Source organism: Callithrix jacchus, chromosome 19 (genome assembly GCF_049354715.1).
Source record: "Callithrix jacchus isolate 240 chromosome 19, calJac240_pri, whole genome shotgun sequence".
Lineage (NCBI taxonomy): Eukaryota > Metazoa > Chordata > Mammalia > Primates > Cebidae > Callithrix > Callithrix jacchus.
In genome coordinates this window covers 30176481-30198588 of record NC_133520.1, presented here as the reverse complement: position 1 = coordinate 30198588, position 22108 = coordinate 30176481, and the positions used below count along the sequence as shown (strand labels likewise).

Here is a 22108-nt window from a genome sequence, read left to right as displayed (position 1 = left end):
CAGCTCTGCATTCCATAGCTTGTGCTTCCACATTAGAAAGTCCTTCCCAGAGTCTAACTTCAGTGCTTCCTGCTGCATCGGAACTCAAGGAGATACCACTCTTGGGACCTGGAAGAAGTACAGTCATATTCTCCTGGCCTTTCTTTCCTCCTTGCATCCAGGCCAGGGGGTGCAGAGCCCAGATAACAGCAAGAAGGACCCTGGGACCCAGCAGTTTTCCATTGTCCCTCCTTGGCATCTCCTGGTGCTCTGTTTGCCCTGTGTCCCACCACAGGCACACTCAGCAAGCCCGCAGTGTACAGAGTCCCTACAGAAGCCGCAGGCCAGGCCCAATCCAGGAACCAGCCCTCCCCAGCCAGCAGCCACCCAGGCCAAGGCAGCAGCAGACAGAAGACGATGCAGTGGAAGGTGGGGTCACCCAGGCTCACCCAGTGGGTGCAGGTGAGCCAGAGATACCCCTCTCCACAACAACATGCATCAGGAAGCGGGAGGTGAGGTCTCCTGGATTATCTGGGAGCTGGCTCCCTTCTCTTTCCCATGTGGGACAATCACAAAAATCCTTTTTTTCTCCCAGAGCACATAACTGCAAGTACCTGGAGGGCAGAGACCGAGTCTGGTTCAAAATCACCTTCCTAGCATCTATCACAGTACCTGGCACACAGTAAGTACTCAATAATATTTGGGGAAGGAAATGAAATTGTATAAACTGCTTGATTAGAACCAGAGAGGCAGAAAAAGAGGAGGAAAAAAGAAACAAAGAACAAACATGACTAGAAAACAGTTACAAACATGGCAGAGATTAAGCCAACTATTGCAATAATCACCTTAAATGTGAAGAAAGTCGGGGGAGTTGGTAAGAGGAAGCCATTCTGAGCCTTCTCATCTCAGTGACAACATCCCTCCTGGCAGGCAGCAGAGCCCTGCTCCCTGCGGTCACAGCTGAGGGGCCTTCTACAGAAGGCTCAGGGTCTCCACTCGAAGATCCCGCCTCAACCACACAGCCCCAGTGTCTCAGCCACTTAATTAGGTGGTCCTCGCAGGAGTCTAACACACTTCCTCCCACTGTGAGACCAGCTCCTGTCCTCACTCCCTGGCCTGGGTGGAGGTGGGGAACAGCCTGTCCTCCTCCCCCAGGAGCTAGTCTGTGCCCCTGTCATTTGTACGGGTAAGACGGAGCAGAGCGTTAGCTTCTGGCAGCATCCCAGGGCAGGATCCTGGCAGGCAGCTTCTCTGAGGGTTGATCAATAAACTCATTTTCCGTCATTTCTTCCACTTCTGCAAAGTCCTATAAATCATGCTGATCTGCCACGACCCTGGATAGAGGAAACTCATGATGTGTGTGGGGGAGGAGGAAGCTTATCAAATCAAAGCCTTTTTTTTTCCATCCACCATTCACGAAAACTTCAAGGTGCTATGCTCGGAGCTGGAAAAAGAAAATGCGGGCCAGGCACAGTGGCTCACACCTATAATCCTAGCACTTTGTGAGGCCGAGGTGGGTGGATTACCTGAGGTCAAGAGTTCAAGACCAGCCTGGGCAACATGATGAAATCCCAGCTCTACTAAAAATACAAATATTAGTTGGGCATGGTGGCATGCACCTCTAGTCCCAGCTACTCGGGAGGCTGAGGCAGGAGAATCACTTGAACCCGGGCAGTGGAGGTTGCAGTGAGCCAAGATTGTGCCATTGCACTCCAGCCTGGGCAACAGAGCAAAAACTCTGTCCCCCCCCAAAAAAGAAAAAAAAAGGCAGAGAGCCAGCAGTAATGGGCCTTGGGGAACTCCACCAGGCAAGAATCAGGCAGGACATTCACTGCAGCCGGGGGAGGGGTGGACACAGGAACAGTAGCACAGAGGGCATATGGGGGAACAGGCACAGACTGGCTTCCCTTGCCCAGCTGATAGAAACACCGACAGTCTGGGACATTTGGAAGGTCCAACCCCAGGGCCTCCAACTTCCAATTCCAGAAAGGCCTGACCACTCACACCACTCTCTCCCCTCCCAACCTCCTCGGCTGGTGCCCACTGTCTCCAGCAGAGCATATTGGCTGGCTGGGAGTGGGGCAAGGCTCAGGGTGACAAAACACTGACAGGGTCTTGACAGCGTTAGAGGACCTGGATTGGAATCAGACTCAGACCTGCTGTTAGCGAATCATGCCACCTCTCAGAACCTTAGGCTTCTCCTCTGTAGGATGAAGCCCATGTCTGCTCCTCCCGTGATGTCGGAGCTACCATTTAGCATTGAACTTTTGCATCCAGCTCTCCTGTGCTCTTCATCCTAGGAGGAAGGGATCCATCCCCGCAGGTGAGACTGGGCGGCTTGCCCAAGTTCATACAACTAGTGGCCAGAATCGCCATTGCAGCCTAGGCCAGCTGCTTCCAAAGCATGTATTTTTGTTGTTAGTTTGTTTTTTGAGATAGGGTCTCATTGTCACCCAGGCTCGAGTGCAGTGACGTGATCTCAGCTCACGGCAACCTCTGCTAACCCAGTTCAAGTGATTGTCCTGCCTCAGCCTCCCGAGTAGCTGTGCACCACCACACCTGGCTCATTTTTGTATTTTTAGTGGAGATGGGGTTTCATCATGTTAGCCAGGCTGGTCTCGAACTCCAAACCTCAAGTGATCCACCTGTCTCAGCCTCCCAAAGTGCTGGGATTACAGGCATGAGTCACCATACCTTTTGTTTGTTTATTTCATGGAATTTTATTTATTTTTACTGAAAAATATTAATTGTATATATTTATGGGGTACAGTGTAATGCTTCAATACATTTATACATTGTGGAGTGAGCAAATCCAGCTTTCAAAATTGCCGTTAAGAGTGGATTTTAAAATCAATGTTTTGTGCTTCATGCACTGCCATTCCCATGAGACTGTGAAGAAATTGAGGACAGAGACTGTGGTTTTATATTCCCCAGTATCCTTCATTGTCGGAGCTTCTCAAACTGTAACGTGCATATGAATCGCCTGGGGTCCTTTTAAAATGCAGATGATGAGTCAGACAATCTGGGCCGGGGACTGAGACTCTGCCTTTCTAACAAGCTCCCAGGAGATGCCAAGGCTGCTGGTCCCTGACCACGCTTTGAGTAGCAAGGCCTAGTGGCACTCAGCCCAATATCGGGCACAAAAGGAGCTCTCCCCACCCTTGTTTGGGGAAGAGGGTGATTGAGGAAGCCCAGAAAAAGCAAGGCATTATTTTGTGTCATGCAGGAAACAGGAATGCAAATCCCTGCAGGGTCCGTCACAGATGCACCAGTGTGACCAGTTTCTCTTGATGGATAGCCAAGTCCCCCGACATGAGGAAAGGAAAGACCAGGAACCAGGATGGGAGAAGAGAGGGAAAGAGGCTCCCCACCTCAGCAAGGCAATAGTGACCCATCCACCACAGCACCCCTGGCAAAGCACTTCCAAACCAATGATCCTGCGTGATGCAGCTTGTGAGCTAAGAAGTGCAGGTTCTGTTGTTGCCACTTAACAGGTGGGGAAATTGAAGCCCAGGAAGGTTCAGTGTGTGCCTACGGCTACAATTTGGATGGTTAGTGTTTCAGCTGAGACTGAGCCCAGTCTCCTCTGCCTCTGTGCCTGTGCTCTTTGCACAAAGCACTCTACCTATGGGATGGTGGCAGAGAGGGTCTCCCTAAGCCCTTCATCGCACCCCACTCCCGGAGCCTGCTGGGCTGTTTCTCCAGCCCATCTCCTCCATTCTCACCTCTGTGGACCACGTGGGATTACTTCTGCTGCCATGATGCTAGCAACACCTCCTGAGGTAGCTCCCCTGCACGTGCGGGTGAGGCAGCAGTGCAAATGAGCACAGGCAGACTCAGGCTGAGAGAAAGCAGGCGGGACCGACAGAAACCCAGGCAGCTGGCCAGATCAGGACAGGCTTGTGCCCACAGCACGCTCCATCTCAGAAATCTCAGCCCTCTTAGCTTGGCCAGTGCCGATTCTCTGTTATCTGAAAGATCTTATATTCTCTCTCTATATCTCTCTTTTTTTTTTTTTTACAGGATCTCACTGTCACCCCAGCTATGGTGCAGTGGCGCTCACGGCTCACTGCAGCCTCAACCTCCCAGGCTCAGGCCATCTTTCTGCCTCACTCTCCCAAGTAGCTGTGACCACAGGGTCATGCCACCACACCTGACCAATTTTAAAATTATTTTAAGAGATGGGGTCTCCCTATGTTGCCCAAGGTGGGCTCAAGTGATCCTCCCACCTTGGCCTCCTGAAGTATTGGGATTACAGGCATGAGCCACCACCCCTGGCCAAGATCTTATATTCTGTCTTCCCTTCAGCCTAGAAACTCCGTGAAGACAGTGCCGAAGGGAAGTGAAGTGATGTTGATACCAGCCATGTAAGACTAAATAAAATTAAATCTGCTACCGAAGAAGTCACCCGGTGCCACCCCCGACATTGAGGAGATGCCCAACACGTAGGCACCCCTCCCCCACCAGGCTGCAAGTCATCCTTCCTTGGGAACTTCTAGTACCAGGCAGCCCCTTAGGCTCCCAGAGGAGCTGGAAGCAGGAAGGGAGGTGCCCATCTGACATTTCAGAGGCAGCTGCCCCAGGCACTGTACCCAGAGCAGCGGCAGAACACGCCCTGACCTGAGCGCAGGGCTTTAAACGCCTTCTAGCACTGCCACAGCCACTTCCCCAAGGCTGGCCTCGCCAACTTCAGGCCTTGGCAGGCTTATAAAGAAACTCCTCAAGCCACACTGTCCACCCCAACCACAACGGAGACAGACACACCCGCCACTATCCATCCATCCTCCTCCCACCAAAAAGCAGGAAAACAGGAATGAGCCCTGGTACTGGAGAGAGATGGTGGTGACACATGGTTGCAGTTCTCTCAACAATCCAGTGACGCTCATAATATTAGTTCCACTTCACAGATGTACAGGCTGAGGCTCAGAGAAAATACCCACGGGCACACAGCAAGCAGGTGGCAGAGCCGGGACTGGGAGACTTGCTCCGACAGCCAGACTGCAAAGCCCATCGTGTCCCTCCAGGCTGCGCTCTGGGTTCTGCGCCTCTCAGCACCCTTTCCCTTCTGTCAGCCCCTGCACACACCACTCACTGGATCACAGGTGGCCAGACCTGCCTCAGCATCCCTGAGAAGTCAGGCAGGGGCTGCCATCCCCAATTACTAATGAGGGTACAGGTCAGAAGGAAAGGTGGCCTCCAAGTGGGCACCATGGCAGCCCAGGCCGAGTTCAGGCATCCTGCCTCCCAGCTCCAAGTCTCCCCTGCGCTGGGCAGATGGGGGATCACTTCAATCCGCCTGGACTCCACACTCCCTTTCCTCGTCTCCCAGCCAGTCTCTTCTTAGCTTGTCTCGGCCTTGGAGTTGTGGAGAATGATAAAAGAAAGGGATTTGACATCAAGGCTGCCTCTTATGCACGCTGGCTTTTATAAATCTGGTGGGGAGTGGCGGGGAGCTCCCCTGTCCTTGATTCTCTTCCTTTGAACATTTTTTCTTCAAGTCTTGACTGTGGACTGAATTCAAGCTCCTGAGCACACAAGATAGAGAGCCATGCCTTGGGGATGGCAGGGAGGGAACCCGCAGCGGTTGAACGTGCAGGCTGGCGCTGGGCTTTAACGCTTCAGCATGGTCAGCGCCAGTCCCTCTGCACAGGAGGTGAGTGTGAGTCGGTGTCTCTCCCACAGCTGATGTCCGCACAGACAGGGACGGGACGTTCTCTAGCCCCCACGCTTCCTGTCAGGGCACCCCTCCACGGGCACACTCAGAGCCAACTCACCCCTGAACAATGAAGCCATTCTCTCTCCCGTTCCAAGAGCACTGCCTCACAGAGAGCTCCACAGTAGGGACTGGAATGGTTCCCATTCTATAAACTGAGACCCGCAGAGGTAAGTGATTTGCTCAAGGTCACCCAGCAGTAAGCACTGGAGCCAAGGCTCAAGAACAGATCTTTTCATTCATGCATTCAATTATTCATTCAACAGGGCTGGTTATACTTAGCTGTGTGGCTGGTACCTAGTAGTTTAATTTCTCTGAGCCTCAGCTCCCTCATGTGGAAAATGGGGATATATTATACTATTAGTATAAAATACTATTTGGCCCTCTTTATTTATTTATCTACTTACTATTAATTATTTTTTTGAGATAGAGTTTTGCTCTATACCCAGTCTGGAGTGCAGTGGCGTGGTCTCAGCTCACTGCAACCTCTATCTCCCAATTCAAGTGATTCTCCATCCTTAGCCTCCCAAGTATCTGGGATTACAGGCATGCACTACCACACCCAGCTAATTTTTGTATTTTTAGTAGAGAAGGGGTTTCATCATGTTGGCCAGGATGGTCTTGGTCTCTTGACCTTGTGATTCACCTGCCTTGGCCTCCCAAAGTGCTGGGATTACAGGCATGAGCCACTCTGCCCATGCCTGGGCCTCTTTATAGAATTGTGCAAGGATTTCAGTAAGATAATCAATATAAAGTATTTAGCACAGGGCCTAGCAATCCTAGACACATAAGCATCACTACTATTACCATTCATTTTGATTCATTGATACTGAAAGAGAAGAAATTATCCACCACTGTGGGTATAGAGATGAATAGGTTTGGACCCCACCTTCAAATTCCTCACAGGCCAGTGCAATTTGATAAGGGTCATGTTAAAGCGAAACACAGGGAGCTGTGGGAACATGCAGGCAAAACAAGGAAGGTTTCCTGGAGGAGGTGTCACCTGAGCTGAGTATTAAAGACTGAGTAGAAATTAGACAAGAAAAGGGAACAGCTGTGTGTGTGTGTGCGTGTGTGTGTGTGTGTGCATGTGTGTGTGTGGTGGTCTTGATGTCAAATCCCTCTTTTATCATTCTCCATAACTCCTAGACAGGTTAAGAAGAGACTGGCAGGGAGACACAGAAAGTGTGTGTTGAGTTACAGGTGGAAGGAGGTACAGGGCTGAGCCTCCAGGCCGGGGACATGGCCTTGCACCGTGTGCCTGCATGTGGGCCAGGCCTGCACAGGCCTCCTGCCACCATGGCAGTTGGAAACGTGTCTGTCTCTCCACTGACTGTGAGTCTGTGCCCTTGAGGATAGACTTATGCCGTCAGAAAACACTTGTTGACTTGAACATGTAAACAGTGTTCTACATCAAGAAAGATTAATGGGTGGGGCACAAACAGGAAACAGATTAGCTTGGCTCAGACTCTTGTCTGGACCATGGAGAATGAGGGACTGGGGGCGTGGGCTACATGGAAGTGAGCAAGCAGAATTGAATGAAAGATCTAGATGCCAAGAATATTATTTTTGACTTAAAAATAAAGATAAGCTATAACCCCCTCTACACACACACACACACACACACACACACACAGAGACACACAGGTGTGCATCTGTGAATACACACATCTTGCTAAGAACCCAAAGCCACTGTGGCATCCTGTCATGATTCAAGGTGGTGGCGGAGGGGGGCTTCATGCCTTCACACCTGATTGTGCCATCCAAATTTCATGTGTTGAAAACTTAACCCCTAAATTCTTATGCTGATGGTATTTGGAGGTGGGGTCTTTGGAAGGTAATTAGGATTAAATAAGGTCATCAAGGCAAGGTCCCCCTGACAGAACTGGTGGCTTCATAAGAAGAGGAAGAGAGAGCTGAGCCGGCAGGCTCTTGCTCTCTCACCACCTGATGGCCTCCACCGTGATACATCCAGGAAAACCTCACCAGACCCCAGCGCCATGCTCTTGGACTTCCCAGCCTCCAGAACCATGAGCCACATAAACTTTATTTCTTCATAAATCACCCAGTCTGTAGTATTCTGTAACAGCAACAGAAAATGGACTAAGACAACATCCCTCATTCTAAGCTGTTATCAGTCCCTGAGCCGCGACACAGCTGCTCTGAATGTGTTTTCCATCATTGTCATCAAGGCCACTCTATCAGCTTTCCCAGTTATGGCCCCAGGAGACCATATCGGTGGGTGGGGGTGTTGTGTTTACAGAAGACGGGACATTTCGGCCGGTGTGTGTGTGCTGGGCACAGCCTGCTGAGGCCCCAAACACACTAAACGGTTTCCTCCCTAGAGTCAATTTACAGAGCTGCCAGCCCCCAGGGGAGCCCTCACTTCAGCTCCCTCAGAGCCAGCTCCCAGCCAGGAGCGGCACAGGACAAGGCCTCGAGGAGTTGGGGGAGATCAGGAGGAGCTATTCACACCCCGGAAGCAGAGTCGTGCCAACACCCTTCCCCGCATACAAACAGGCAGCTTGGGGACAGCAGGGAGTCCAGGTGAGAGTCAGGAGGCCAGGATACTCACACCCTGACTTGCTGTACAAGCTCCGGTGAGCCCCTTCAACCCTCTGTGCACCCCACCCTCTGAACTCTTAGGGATGTTTTAATTCAATAACCCTTCATTCTCCATTGCCTGCCTTTGCCTTCTGTAGGTGAATGTGAAATATCCAAAGGACTTATTCCCAACCTGGCTACTCAGGCTTCCCCACGAAGGTATCCTTCCTCCATTGGCGCATTCCCTCATTTCTTCACTCCATGGATGTGGATTAAGCCACACACTAAGTGCCAGCCAGACATGCGTTGGGTGCTGGCTACGATGGGCAGGAGAGTCGGATGGTACCACACCCGGCCCTCATAGTGTACGCAAATCATTTTGACACTGACCCGAACCCACAGGGATCATAGCGGTCACATAACATCAAGCGGTAAATGAACAACAAGTTTTGGACTATTTAACAATAGTAAGAGCCTCACTTAAGGGAGTGTTTACTATGTGGCAGCCTCACAGCAATCCTAGGAAGGCAGTATTATGAAGCTTTACAGAAGAGGAAATGGAAGAAGCTCAGAAAGGTTGAGCAACTTATCCAAGACAACACAGCTCTAAGTGCCTGAAGTAGGACTTTGACTCCAGTTTGACAGCCTCGGGAGACTTACCCTTTGGTTCACTAGGGCGTCTCTGTAAAGCAGCGGGAGAAAGATGTTTCTTGGAAAAGGGGATCATTAAAAACATCCAGGTTAGGCCTGGCGTGGTGGCTCACGCCTGTAGTCCCAGCACCTTGGGAGGCCGAGGCAGGCAGATCCCTTGAGGCCAGGAGTTTGAGACCAGCCTGGATGACATGATGAAATCCTGTCTCTACTAAAAATACAAAAGCATTAGCTGGGTGTGGTGGCTCGAGCCTATAATCCCAGCTACTCAAGAGGCTGAGGTGGGAGAATTGCTTGAACCCCGGAGGCAGAGGTTGCAGTGAGCGGAGATCACACCACTGCACTCCAGGGCAACAAAGTGAGACTCCATCTCAAAAAAAAAAAAAAGAGCCAAGAAAATTCCAGATTAGAGGAGCTTTTTTCTAACATACCTTCCCCTTTCCCCCAGGAGAATCACTGGTAAGTTACCATTCCAGCAGGGTGGGTGTGCATCAGAGCCCTCCGTTCTGTTGTGATAGAGAAAAACAGCTGAGAACCAGCTCTTGCCATGCTGGAGTCTCAGCCCCTGCTCTCCCAGGGGTGGGGAGCTGAGAATTGGAAACCCGTAGCCGCTGAGAGCAGGGTGCATGGTGAGAGCTGGGAGGTCTGGCTCTCACCGCCCACGCCAACCCTGCAACTTCAGTGCAAAGTGTTCTCAGCTGCATGAGGCAAAGGGAGATGATTTCTGCATGGAGCAGCCGACAGGGCTGCCACAAGCAGGCCAGGATGACTGGGACACAGCGTGCCCCCATGCCAGCCCTGGGGCTCCCCCATCCCACCTGCTCTGCCATCAGGACTGGGCTAGAGCTGGCACTTGGCGATGCCTGCTTATTGATTGACCAGGTTCTCTGCTGCACTGGAAGAAATGGGGCCACTCAGTGCTCTACAGCAGCCATGAGAGGACCCTGACTGTGGGTCAGGGTAGGCAACCACCATGCAGGGGTTAGCACAATCCACAACGGAGACCACTGGCTGGGCTCCAGCAATGATGCTGGGAAATGAGACTCTGGAGGCACAGAGGCTAGGATTCTCCCAACAATTACTGGGGAGGGGCAGAGGTCTGGGGTAGGGATAGGAGGCCTCAATGTCCCAGAAGCCACTGAGCCACATTCTGAAGGATACTTGCCAGAGATCCCCCCAACTCTGCTGTCTTCTTCTGAAAGCTACAGGGAGCCCGAAGCCTCATGTTCCTACTGCTGTGGTCCCAGCCTGAGAAAGCAACGGCTTCCTGAGAGGTAAGGTGGGAAGAGAGCAGCTGGAGTGGCTGAAGGCACCTGGGAATGCCTAGATTGCTGGGTGTTTACAAGACCCTTCCATCAGGTTGTGTGATGCAAGAGGGAGCCCCTCCACCTGACCACGCCAGGGGAGGGGAGCTGGGGAAGGTGAGAGAGAAGATACCAGCGGCCCTGCCAGCACAGCGCTTCCACTTGGACACTTAATAGGATCTGAATCATCCTCCAATTTCTTCTTCCTCCCAACTATTCCCCGTCCCCAGAAACAGCACCGCCATCCACCCAGTGGCTTAAGCCATAGACCTGGACCAACATGTTGGATTCCTTCTCCCACATTGTACCTCAACCCATTTCCATTTGGTTCCAGCTCTAACATGCCGAAATCTTTCCAGTTCTGTCCATCTCCATGGCCTCCTCCACTCCCTGCCTGCCCCAAGCCCCACCTGCTGCCCCCTAATTCTAACTGGGCCCCGCATGTCCTCTCTAACCCTACTCCAACCCAACCTCCACAGAGCAGGCAGTGACCCTCTTATGTTAGTGTGATGAATTACACTGATTGATTTTTTTCAAATGTTAAGCCACCCTTGTCTAGATGCAATAAACCTTTCGGGTGGTAATATATTATCCTTTTTATATCACCGGATTTGATTTGCTAATATTTTCTCAAGGACTTTTAACCTTTTAAAAATGGAATTTGAATTATGTCATTCCCTTATTAAACCACTCAGAGGCTTCATAGCGCACTTAGAAGAAAATCCAAACTCTTGACCATGAACCACAGGCCTCCAAGGCCTTACTGAAGCCCTCAAACCCTTGTGGGTCTCTCTGGACATCAACGTGGGGTTTTGGAGAAACCCACCAGGGCCTGCCACGGAGAATACCAGAATGGCTCCCTTCCAGTTCGCAAATTGCAGTCGAAGCCACCTGCTTGCTGACATGTTTATGAGCTCTCACCCCCTGCTAGCCTCTAAGTTCCATGAGGGCAGGGACCAGGGCCCTCTTCTTGCCCATGGTAAGGTCCTTCATCTCATCATGACTCTGGCATTCTGGGTTGATGAAGGAATAAACTCTCTGCCTCCTCCATGCCTGTGCCCGTGCAGCTGAACGTGGCCAGTGAGAGACACAACCACGATGCTGAGTTGCACTTCAAATTCATTACTGCAAACTTACGGGGGCCTTCATGCTGCCCCCAATTATGCTAGACTTCCCAAGCTCAGTCACTCTCCTACCTCCTAGAGAATTATTTCACACTTGCTGCTCTCTCCAACACCTCCTACTGCATCCTCATTCTCAGCTGGTGACCTTGCTTCCCAATTCACTAAGAAAATGGAAAGAATCAGGAGAGAGCTTCACCTGCCAGCATCTGCGCCCACAGATGCCACATCTGTGGCCTCTAGGATCCCATCTAAAGCCAGTCTCTACACGTATGCCCCACTAGCCTAAACCAGGACATCACATTAGAAATTCTCTCTTTTGTTTCATCACTAGTGTTTCACTCTCTGCTGGACCATTTCAGTCAGCACACAAATGCACTAACCTCCCTCCCTTCTGTCTTAAAAAACAACACAGTGTGTCGGGCACAGTGGCTCACGTCTGTAATCCCAGTACTTTGGGAGGCCAAGACAAGCAGATCACTTGAGGTCAGGAGTTCGAGACCAGCCTAGCCAACTTGGTGAAACTCTGTCTTTACTAAAAATAGGAATATTAGCCAGGCATGGTGGCACACACCTGTGATACCAGCTACTTGGGAGGCTGAGATGGGAGGATCGCTTGAACCTGGGAGGCGGAGGTTGCAGTGAGCCACTCCAGCCTGGACGAGAGAGTGAGACTCTGCCTCAAAAAAATAAAAATAAAAAATAAATAACAGAGTAAGACAGCTCGTTCCTGCTTCCCTTGATAGCTACTGCCCCATTCCTTTGCTCTCTTTGCAACAAAATTCCTCCAGAGTACTTGATACCAGCTGCCTTCAACCACAGTCCTCTTTGCTCTCGAGCCTTCTGCAATCAGGCTTTGCCCCCGTCACTCCTCTGACATTGCCCTTGTCAAGGTCACCAGGGCCCTTGCAAAATCCAGTGGTAATTCTCAGTCTGTATCTCATGACATGCATATGTCAACCCTCCCCGGTAGACTGTCTACATTTGGTTCCAGGGTACCACACTTTCGGCTCTGAGTTTTCTTCCTGTGTATGGAGCTCTCCTTCAGTCTCCTTTACTGGTGCCTCCTCTTTTCCTGCCTTCTCCATGCTCGGTTCTTGGCCTTCCTCTCCTCTGATCTGCATTGTCTCTCTTGGGGATCTCATCCAGCCTCATGTATTGAAACGCATCTACATGCCATGGCTCTTACACTTACAGCCGCCAGCCCAGGCCTCTCATTCTTATATATCTAACCACCTGCTCCACATTCCGCTCAGATATCTGTTAGACATGCCAACGTCAGCAAGTCTAAATCAGAACTCCTCTGCTTACTTCCACCACCTGCAGCCTTTCCCACCTTAGATGAGGCCAACTCCATCCTCCCAGTTGCTTAGAAGTAAAAGTCTGATCATATCGACTTTTCTTTCTCAGATCCAATCTATAGGAAAGTTCCTGCATCCAAAACTTAGGCAAATTCTTTGACTCTTTTTTTTTTTTTTTTTTTTCAAAATACCTCGTGAATGTAAACAAATCATGGTACATTCATACAATGCAATTCTAACAGCAATGAGGGAAAAACCCTACACTCAATAACAGGGATGAATCTTAGCAAGAATTCTGAGCTTCAGCAGCCAGACACAAAAGGGTACAAACTGCTTGACTCCACTTGTAAAAGGTCAAGAACAATCAATCTATAAGGATAAAGTTCAAAATAGAGGTTGCCTTTTGGAGGGTACCGACTCGGGGGAGTCTTGTACAATGCTGGAAGTGTCCTAAATATTGATCGGGGTAGTGGTACACGGGTATATACATATGCGAAATTTTATAGAACTGAACACAAGATTTATGCACTTTACTGAATAAAAATTTTACTTTGATACAAAGTAAATTAAAAGTTAAAATTTTTAAATGCACATCCAGAATTAACCACTTCTCACCACCTCCACTGCTATTCAGATTCGAGCCACCTCCGCCTTCCCTCACCTGAATGACTGCAATAGCTCCTGACTACTCCCATTTGCACCCTTGCCCCTAACATAGAAACAAAAGTGATCCTTTAAAGCCTAAGTCAGATCATGTCACCTCTCTGCTCTAAATCCTGCAGTGGCTCCCCATTTCCCTCAGGGTAAAAGCCATTGTCTTTCCAGTGGCCTCCATGCTGTACCCAGGCCAGTGGCCCATTATCTCTGATCACTTGCCCCTTTATCTCTCTGTCCCAGCCCCACAGGCCTCTTTGCTAGTCCCTAAACACTTCAAATACATTCCTATGCTACGGCCTCCGTTCTAGTTCTTTCAGGGGAAAAGATGGCGTGCCCTCCCTGCATCCTCATGCTTGCCTCATGCATGGCATCTTCCCTCACCTCCAGGGTTTTGGTCAAATGGTGCCTTCTCAATGAAGACTCATGGACCACATTATTTAAAGGTGCAACCCTTTCTCCCAGCCCCACTCTGAGCTGGTGCATTTCCAGTCCCATTGACCTTGCCCCTTTTTTCTTTTTTCAGTGGCACATTCTACCTTCTAACACTCTACACGATGTAGGTATTGCATTTATTATTTAGCATCTGATCTCCAATTCATTAGAATTCAGTCTCCATGAGGATATCGTTTTATTAATGAAAGTATTCCAACAGACCCTGGCTCATATGAGGCATGCAATAAGTATTTGTTGAATGAATGAATGAATGAATGAGTAGGTCTATCTGTACCAGGGCCCTGTGTGGGGACAAGTCAGCTGCCCTCCTCTCTCAAAGGAGAAGCAAGAGGCGAGAAGGTAATTTCAAGAGCCTCTCCTACACAACCTGGCTGCAAGGAGTGAGTGCAGAGTAGGATCCAGCTGCCCAGCCCAGCTCTGCAAGGCATCAGCTGCCAGTCTCCTGCCATCCCCACTCCCAGCACAAGTGGGGTGGGAGTTTCTCCTTGGCCACCTTGGTCTGTGGGAATCCATCATCTCAGCAGGGACTACCAGCTGTCAGACAGGGGTAGAGACCAGATCGGCCTGCCCATCTTTGTATCCCTAGGCCTGGCAAGGGCCTGACACATAGCACGTGCTCAAAGCACACTTATAAAATAGATAAATGGATGTTGCCAGACCCTCAGCCCCACACCTCTCTGCATTCTGCTGGGGAATAAACTGCCAGGGTAAGGAGCAAGGTACCCCCACATTCTTTCCCTTGGGGTCAGGGAAGCCCCTTGCCAGCTGTCCCCATCTCCCTGCCCACCTTCAAACCAATATTTCTAAGAGGATGTGAATGCCAAGACACACCCACCTGCCTCTCCTTTTCCTTATCCCCACGGCCATCTGTCAGGCTTTTCTTTGTACTCTAGCAGCTGATAGTTCCCCCTGGGGTTGAATTAAAAAGATTGAGGCTAAAGGAGTGATTCATGCCGCCCAAGGAGCCGTGTCTCTCCACTTCCTTCCTCTCTGCTCTATGTATCTGTGCCCACCTGCCAAATGAGGCCAACCAAGAAGCATGCCACCCTAAGTCCTCTCCCAGGGGCACTGCTTCCTCACCAACAGGATGCCAAGGCCTTCAGAAAAGAGACCAGGCAAGAAGGACTCGACTTGGGACCCATGAGGTCCTGCCCAACCTAGCCCAGAGGGGCAAGTGGGCTGAAGAATGCCAAGTGCCCCCCTGGGGATTTGCAGTGTGGGTGAATTTGGGGAGGGAAAGGAGAGAGTTGGAGTAAAGGGAGCTGGGAAATATTTAACCTCACAAGACAGTCCTTCCAGACAGCAGCTATGCTATGTACCAGGCAACGCAGTCCAGGTTCTGACTTGGCTCTGACCTTATGAACAGTGTGAATCATTAAAGTGTTTCTTGATTTTTTTTTATAATTCCAACTTTTTTTTTTAGACAGAGTCTCACTCTGTTGCCCAGGCTGGAATGCAGTGGTGTAATCTCGGCTCACTGGAACCTCTGCCTCCTGGGTTCATGCAATTCTCCTGCCTCAGCCTCCCAAGTAGCTGGCATTACAGGCATGCACCACCACGCCCAGCTAATTTTTGTATTTTTAGTAGAGATGGGTTTCAGCATGTTGCTCAAGATGGTCTCGAACTCCTGACCTCAGACTCCCAAAGTGTTGGGATTATAGACGTGAGCCACTGCACCCAGCCTTAACTTTTATTTTAATAGATTAAGCGGTAGGCATGCAGGTTTATTACACAGTAAAGTGTTTTTCATACTAAAAATCAGAAATAATTGAAGTAGCCAGTGATATAAGAATGCATAAATAAAATATGATATTCAAATATTCATTTATTCAAAAAAGCTTTCTGCATGCCTGCTCTGCGTCAGGCGTGGGGAAATAGGGGTTTGTAAGCAGATGTGGTCCTGGCCTTTGGAAACTTACCAAGCCCGGAAAGAGCAACATTGAATAGAAAGCCACCCATATGATGAGTGGTGGACTTGGAAGGAGACGCTGACTCAACCCTAGTGGCTAACAGAGGAAACTAACCTGGTCCAGGTGGGATGGGGCTCAGAGAAGGCCTCCCTAAGGAGAGGCCATTTTAGCTGAGACCCAAAAGTTGAGTAATAATACAATCCAATATTATACCACCTTAGAAATCCTTACAAAATCATTTTAGTTGACACAGGGAAATGCTTATAATGTTCAGTGAATAAAATAGGATATAAAACTATGTATATATAGATGTTCTCAATATGTAAAAATAATATATCTATTTATATATGTGTGTGTGGAAAAATTTTCTGGAACTACTAAAATGTTAACAGTAGTTCTCTGTAGGTGGTAGTTACTGGTGATTTTACCATCTTTATTCTTCTTCCATTTTTCACAATCAACATGGATTGCTTTTATGCTCAGAAACAAATAGCAAATGTTGGGGTGCGGCCCCAACAGCTCCGCCCCTGCGTAGGCGGCATCCTGGCCATTCTCCGGCTCCACGCGGGGCTGACACCTTGCAGGCTGCTCCTCAAGCACTCAGAGACTTCCAGGAAGCCAGTTGCCGCCAGCTGGGGGAAGCTTTCACACTTGAAAGGAGTCCAGACGCCTCTTCAACTAAAGGCCATGTTCCCCCTGGCCCAGCAAGCTGCTCTGCCTAACCCACCTGAAGGCCATCCCTAATTCAGAGAAATTATCTTTTCAATCACAAAGCAACTTCCCTCCATCTCATTCCCCTCTAAGCCTGCCACGGATCTGCTGACTTAACCCACTGAGGCTGCGTTTTCTTTTTCTGTTCCTTCAGGGATGGGTGACTGCAAAGAGCTCTCTGCTCAAGCTTTTTACATCCAAGGCAGGGAAGCAAGCATCCAGATGGGAGGAGGGGAGAACTCCCAGCCAAGTGATCTTGCATAAGCTCCTCCTCTCCCCAGCCTCGGTTTCCTCCTCAGTTCCACAAGTGTGAAAGTTTGGGCTTCAGGGCTTCCTCGAACTCCTCTTCCCTCTCAGACACTCTAGGCTATGACTAATCCAGCCTTAGACACAGGATCTGAAAACGGCCTACCTCTCTGAAAGTAGATGGCATGACCTGAGATCAACTGTTCTGGGACCCAGAAGCCACAGACAGTTACCTGCGAGGGCGTGACGGCACACAAGTCACTTTAGGGTTGCCAAGAAAAGCCCAGGCTAGCCACGGTGGGAGAGCTAAATAGGTGCCTAAAAGCGAACGAGCCCTAATTTACAAGATTTCTTTCCCGCTCCAGCTCTGGCTCAGCAAGCCAAGCTCCTCCAGTCCTTGCTGTGTTTCCCCGGGTCAGCAGGCCAGTGGGGCAAGCTTCCAGCTGTGGACAGAGGCAGGACTGCCAGGGGCTCGACTGCCCACTGGAATGAAGGTGGAGGGAGGGGAAGATGCTGGGCGGGGGCTGAGCAGAGTGCAGAGGCCATTGGCAAACATCAGAGGAGAAAAATCACCCTACTGACAGCTTCATGGAAACTCCTCTAAAAATTCTACAGCTTCTTGGGCTGATGCAAGATACACATGGGCTTACTGGTTAAAGGCCTCTGTTAGGCCTAGAGTCAAATCCTGTTTCTGCCCCTGACGAGCTGTTTGGGCAAGTAACTGAAATTCCCCAAGCCTCAGCCCTCAATTTAGCTAAAGAATTGTCTTATAGAGAGGCCAAGCACAGCGGCTCATGCCTGTATCCCCAGCACTTTGGGAAGCCAAGGTGGGTGGATCACCTGAGGTCAAGAGTTCAAGACCAGCCTGCCAACATGGTAAAACCCTGTCTCTACAAAAAATACAAAAAATGAGCTGGGGTTGGTGGTGCGCACCTGTAATCTAGCTACTCAGGAGGCTGAGGCAGGAGAATCGCTTGAACCCGGGAGTTGGAGGTTGCAGTGAGCTGAGATCACCCCACTGCACTCCAACCTGGGCAACAGAGCAAGACTCTCTCTCAAAAAAAAAAAATAATAATTGCCTGTAGAATGGGGGTAACAATAAGCTCTACTAGTGAGAGACTGTGAACGTTGAATGAGGTAAAGTATATTAAAAACATAGCATTGTTCCTAGCGCACATCACTAGGAGCTAAAACACACAACACAACACAACCGTCCCGCGATCCCAGCATAGCACTGACAGGAGTCAGGATAAGGAAAACCACAGAATTATTCCTGCAAGGAACCTCAAAGAACTCAAATCCAACCCCTTCATCTATTTCTTTTTATTCATTTATATTGAGACAGAGTCTTGCTCTGTTGCCCAGGCTGAAGTACAGTGGCGTGATCTCGGCTCACTGCAATATCTGCCTCCCAGATCCAAGCAATCCTCCTGCCTCAGCCTCCCATGTAGCTGGGATTACAGGTGTGTGCCACCACACCCAGCTATTTATTTTTCTTTTTTAATTTTTAGTAGAGATGGAGTTTCACCATGTTGTCCAGGCTGATCTTGAACTCCTAGTCTCAAATGATCCACCCATCTTGGCCTCCCAAAGTGCTGGGATTATAGGCATGAGCCACCATGCCCCACCTCCAACCCCTTCATTTAACATATGGTGAAGGGGAAAGGCTCAGAGAGGCTGAATAACTTAGCAAAGTTGCACAGCTAATTAGTAACAAAGCAAGGTTCAAGCTCAGGTCTGCCTGACGCGCAAACACCCACCACCTCTCCACTCCACTCCAACCCAGCTGGCCATGTATGGCCCCTTTGCTAGGGTCTCCTTCCCACAGAAAGGTTTGGTCAGGGAGCCCTCTGTTAGCACCTTTCCCTACAACTAGCCCCCAGGAGAAGCACCAAATTGCCAGAGTGCCACCAAGAAAGCTCCAGGTGAGGGGGTAGGTGGCAAATGATAGAGATTCCCTAGAACTAGGAGCTGAAGGGAATAGCGTTTCAATTACCAAGGTGTTGGAGGTGCTATGCAAATAGCATGCAAAGCATATGCAAATGACCACAGGTTACTGATGAATCAACAATTTGAACTTTAAAAAAAAAGTTTGTAACTAGATCATATTATATGGTGTGAATCTTTTCTCTCTTGGTTTTCTGCCAAGTAGAAAGAAATAAAATTTGTGGTTGACTGATCAAACCATGCCCCACTTGGTGAGGGCCAGTAGACACCTGTATCTGGGTGCCCCAGACATGCCTCCCCAATGCTTGATCAGTATGACTTTCTCTGCCTGGCACCACATCTACCTTTGACTGCCATGTCAGGGCAGAAGGCTGGTGCCCAGGGACCCCTGGCCAAGAGAGGTTTCATAGGCCTAGCAACCTGCTGACTCTAGCCACATAGAAGGGAGCAGAGCAAAGTGTTCCTCTTGTAGGGTACTTGGGCAGTGACATGCAGGAGCCCAGAGGGGCCCAACACGTCAGCCAGGATCCCTGTTTGAGAAGTGAGGCCCCAGCAGCCTTTCCATAACTCAGGAGAAAAGCTCCTCTCCATGGGGCAGGACACTCCTGGGCACTGCTGGTGTGTGGCTGTCAAGGAGCCACACTGAGCCGGTGGGGGCATCTGTGATCAAGGCCCTGAGGCAGAAGCAGGGACAGGTCTAGTCCACAGCAAGAAAGTGAGAGGTTAGACTTCTGGAAGGTCTGCTTGAAGGTCAACTGTATGTGCTCCGGAAACCTGGCCAATTCAATCAATGTTTGCTGAGGGTCTGTGATGTGCCAGACACTAAGCTGGGCATTCTGAAGAATTTGCAGAAACTGGTAAGAGGTGGTTACTGCCTTGAGGCATCAACACTCCACCAGAGGAGTAGAGACATGTATAGATACAACTTAACAGCACTTTAGCCCCTCCTTGGAGATGTGTTGTGTATGTGTTTGTGTGTGTGTTTCTTCGTGTGTGTGTGTTGACACCGAATGACACCTAAGAGCATGAGTGGTGGGAGTAGGGCTTGCCTATCCAGCCACACTTGAGCCATATGTTAATCATGACAATAAAACTACAAATAAGACCTTCCTATGGCTTGCATATAATATATAAGGCATAATATTAATACAAGTGCTTCGTGTATACGAGTTCATTACATTCTTCCAGTAACCGTAGGGAGTAGGTACTATTATTAATGTTGCCTTTTATAAATAAGGAAATTAAAGCTGAAAGTGATTAAATGACTTTCCCAAGATTGCACAGCTAGAAATTCCCAACAAGGATTTGAACTCAGGCCCATGGCAGCGTCTGTGCAGGCCCCTGCCTCCACCCTCAGAGGACAGCTCCTCAGGACCCCAGCTCCAAAGCCACAGCAGCTGCCTCCTGAAGGAATAAGCCTACTGTTCCCACCCCCACAGCCATTCCAGCCCCACAGGGCAAGTAGGGCACATTCTGTCACAGAGAGACAGGACCTTTGGCCCATGTTGGCACCCACTCAGCAGACAGAATTTCTCCAGCAGCCTTCCTACAGCTAGCTGCACATCTGCGTGAGTTTCCAAATGTGGCAACACTTCGTTATAATGGCCAGGCTCAGAGGCCCTATTCTTCTAATGCACTGAGACCAGCTTTATCTCTGCAGCCCAGCAGCAACCTGGGACTAATGGCAGCACGTAGGCCCCTCAGTGGATAAGCCTATGGGGCTTCTGGTGGCATTTCCTTCTTCACCCCACCTGCCCTGGGAAACCTGGAGGGCAGAGGAGGTAGACAGGGCAGAGAGACTGGCATCAAGCTGGTGGGCATGGGGGAATCAGGAAGGAAGGCAGATGATTAGATCACACTTCTCTCCCAATGAGCTTCAAGGAGACCCTCTGAGTCTTAGTTTCCCCTTTAAAAGCTCCTGCTCCACCTCCCTCACAGCAGCATGATAATGGGAAAAATTCATGCATGAAGAAAGGCTTTGAAAAGTTAAATGCGTGCAAATGTAACACAAAGGGAGAAACATGGTGCCCAGGCCTGCTCGGGCAAGGTGCCAAGTGAGGTCAGAGGTCCCACATCCCAGAGAAGCTATGCTGGGGATAGCAGGTGCTGGACACGTCCAGAGCACCCCCAGAGAACAGAAATCTACTGGGGCAAGAATTCAAAGAGGGGGCAAACATGCCTCGTAAGAGCATCCCAGCAGGGCCAATCCCTGGAAATATGCCCAGGCGCTCCCTGGCGCTTGGTAGCCCAAGGCACTGCCTGGTGATGAGATTATGGTCTGGCAGCTCCAAGCAGGGAGCCCCAACATGGACTGGACCCCACACTGAGGACTGCATCATCAGGCCACCCATCTCAGTGCTGCCTCGGAGCGGCATGAGCACTTCTGCTGTGACCAGCAGACACGGTTGTGCAGCAGATCAGGAATATTAAGAGTAGGCACCAGCATTTTTCCTTCCTCCTGTCTGTAACAGAGATCCCACAAGTGGGAGTGAGGCAAAGGTAATCAGACAGTTGGGTTCAGCAGGAAAACCTTGGAAGGGACAGCTAGCTAGCACAGAGATACCTGGTGAACAAGAGAGCCAAAGCGTGCCTTCAGGAACCCTTCTGGGATCTAGCTGGAGAAGCAGCACTCCTGCCCATTGTGCCCCCCTCAGTATGTCCTCACCCCACCCTAACTCTCTTCTCTGCCTCATCCTCTTCCCTGGGACTGGCAGAGCTCAGCTCATTCCTACCCAGCACTCACTGTGATGCTGTCTTCGTGGCCCCTCCAAATCTCCCACCTCCACCCCAGGCCTGACAGGCAGCCTCAGGTTCCCTGGCTGCAGGAGCGTCAGCTCTGAGGTCATGGGCACTGGCAAGTTCACAGCCCAGTCCTCCAGCCACCCATCCCCCTCCCATTTTCTCTGGCACGGCAGAGCAGAGCACAGGAAGCCTGAGTGAGGACTGGAGCATAATGGCCCAAAGAACAACTGGCTTACTTGGGGTCTTATGCTCTACCTTTTATCCTTTCTAGATGGCCCTCAAGCCAGCCATCATGCGGTGCTGCGAGTACCTTCAGCGGCTGTGGACTCACCGGAGAGGGATCTTGACCCGGAGGTAGCGGTCCACAGCAATTGCCAGCAAAGCCAGGATGGAGCTCTGGGTGAGGATGAGGACTGGACAGGCAACCATGAGGCAGGTGTGGAAGTAGGTCTGTGGCCCAATGTTGATGAGGATGGCAAGGGGGATGACCAGGGCACCCACGGCCACATCAGCCACCGCCAGCGACACGATGAAGCAGAAGGTGGCATCCCGCAGCGCCTGGTTCACCTTCACCGCCCAGATCACCAGCACGTTCCCGGGCACAGAGACCAGGGCGATGAGCACCTCGATGCCGATGTAGGCGGCCTGGAAGGCTGAGATGGAGGGCGGCATGGCGGGGACAGGCTGGGAACATCAGCAGACGGGCACCAAAGGGCACGAGGCAAGCACCTGTGTGGTCAGGGAAGCCTGGGATGGGGAGGCCCGTCTGGCAGGGCAGGGAGCCCAGGCTGCCCTGGAACTCTAGGTAACCCGCGGAGACGTGTCCCAC

At 50.5% G+C, this 22108-nt stretch overlaps 1 protein-coding gene across 3 annotated transcripts in view; it reads right to left on the bottom strand.

Annotated features, from left to right (window-relative positions):
• Positions 1-22108, bottom strand: part of ADORA1 (adenosine A1 receptor) — a 39281-nt gene that overhangs the window by 16241 nt on the left and 932 nt on the right. For 2 of the 3 annotated variants that reach the window (XM_078356862.1, XM_035280575.3), the window contains exon 2: positions 21611-22008. In XM_078356862.1, coding sequence (XP_078212988.1) covers positions 21611-21951 — 341 coding nt within the window. In that variant the 5' untranslated portion in view covers positions 21952-22008. Of the gene's footprint in view, positions 1-21534; positions 22010-22108 lie in introns of those variants that run through there. The other variant, XM_035280580.3, reaches the window with a different exon arrangement.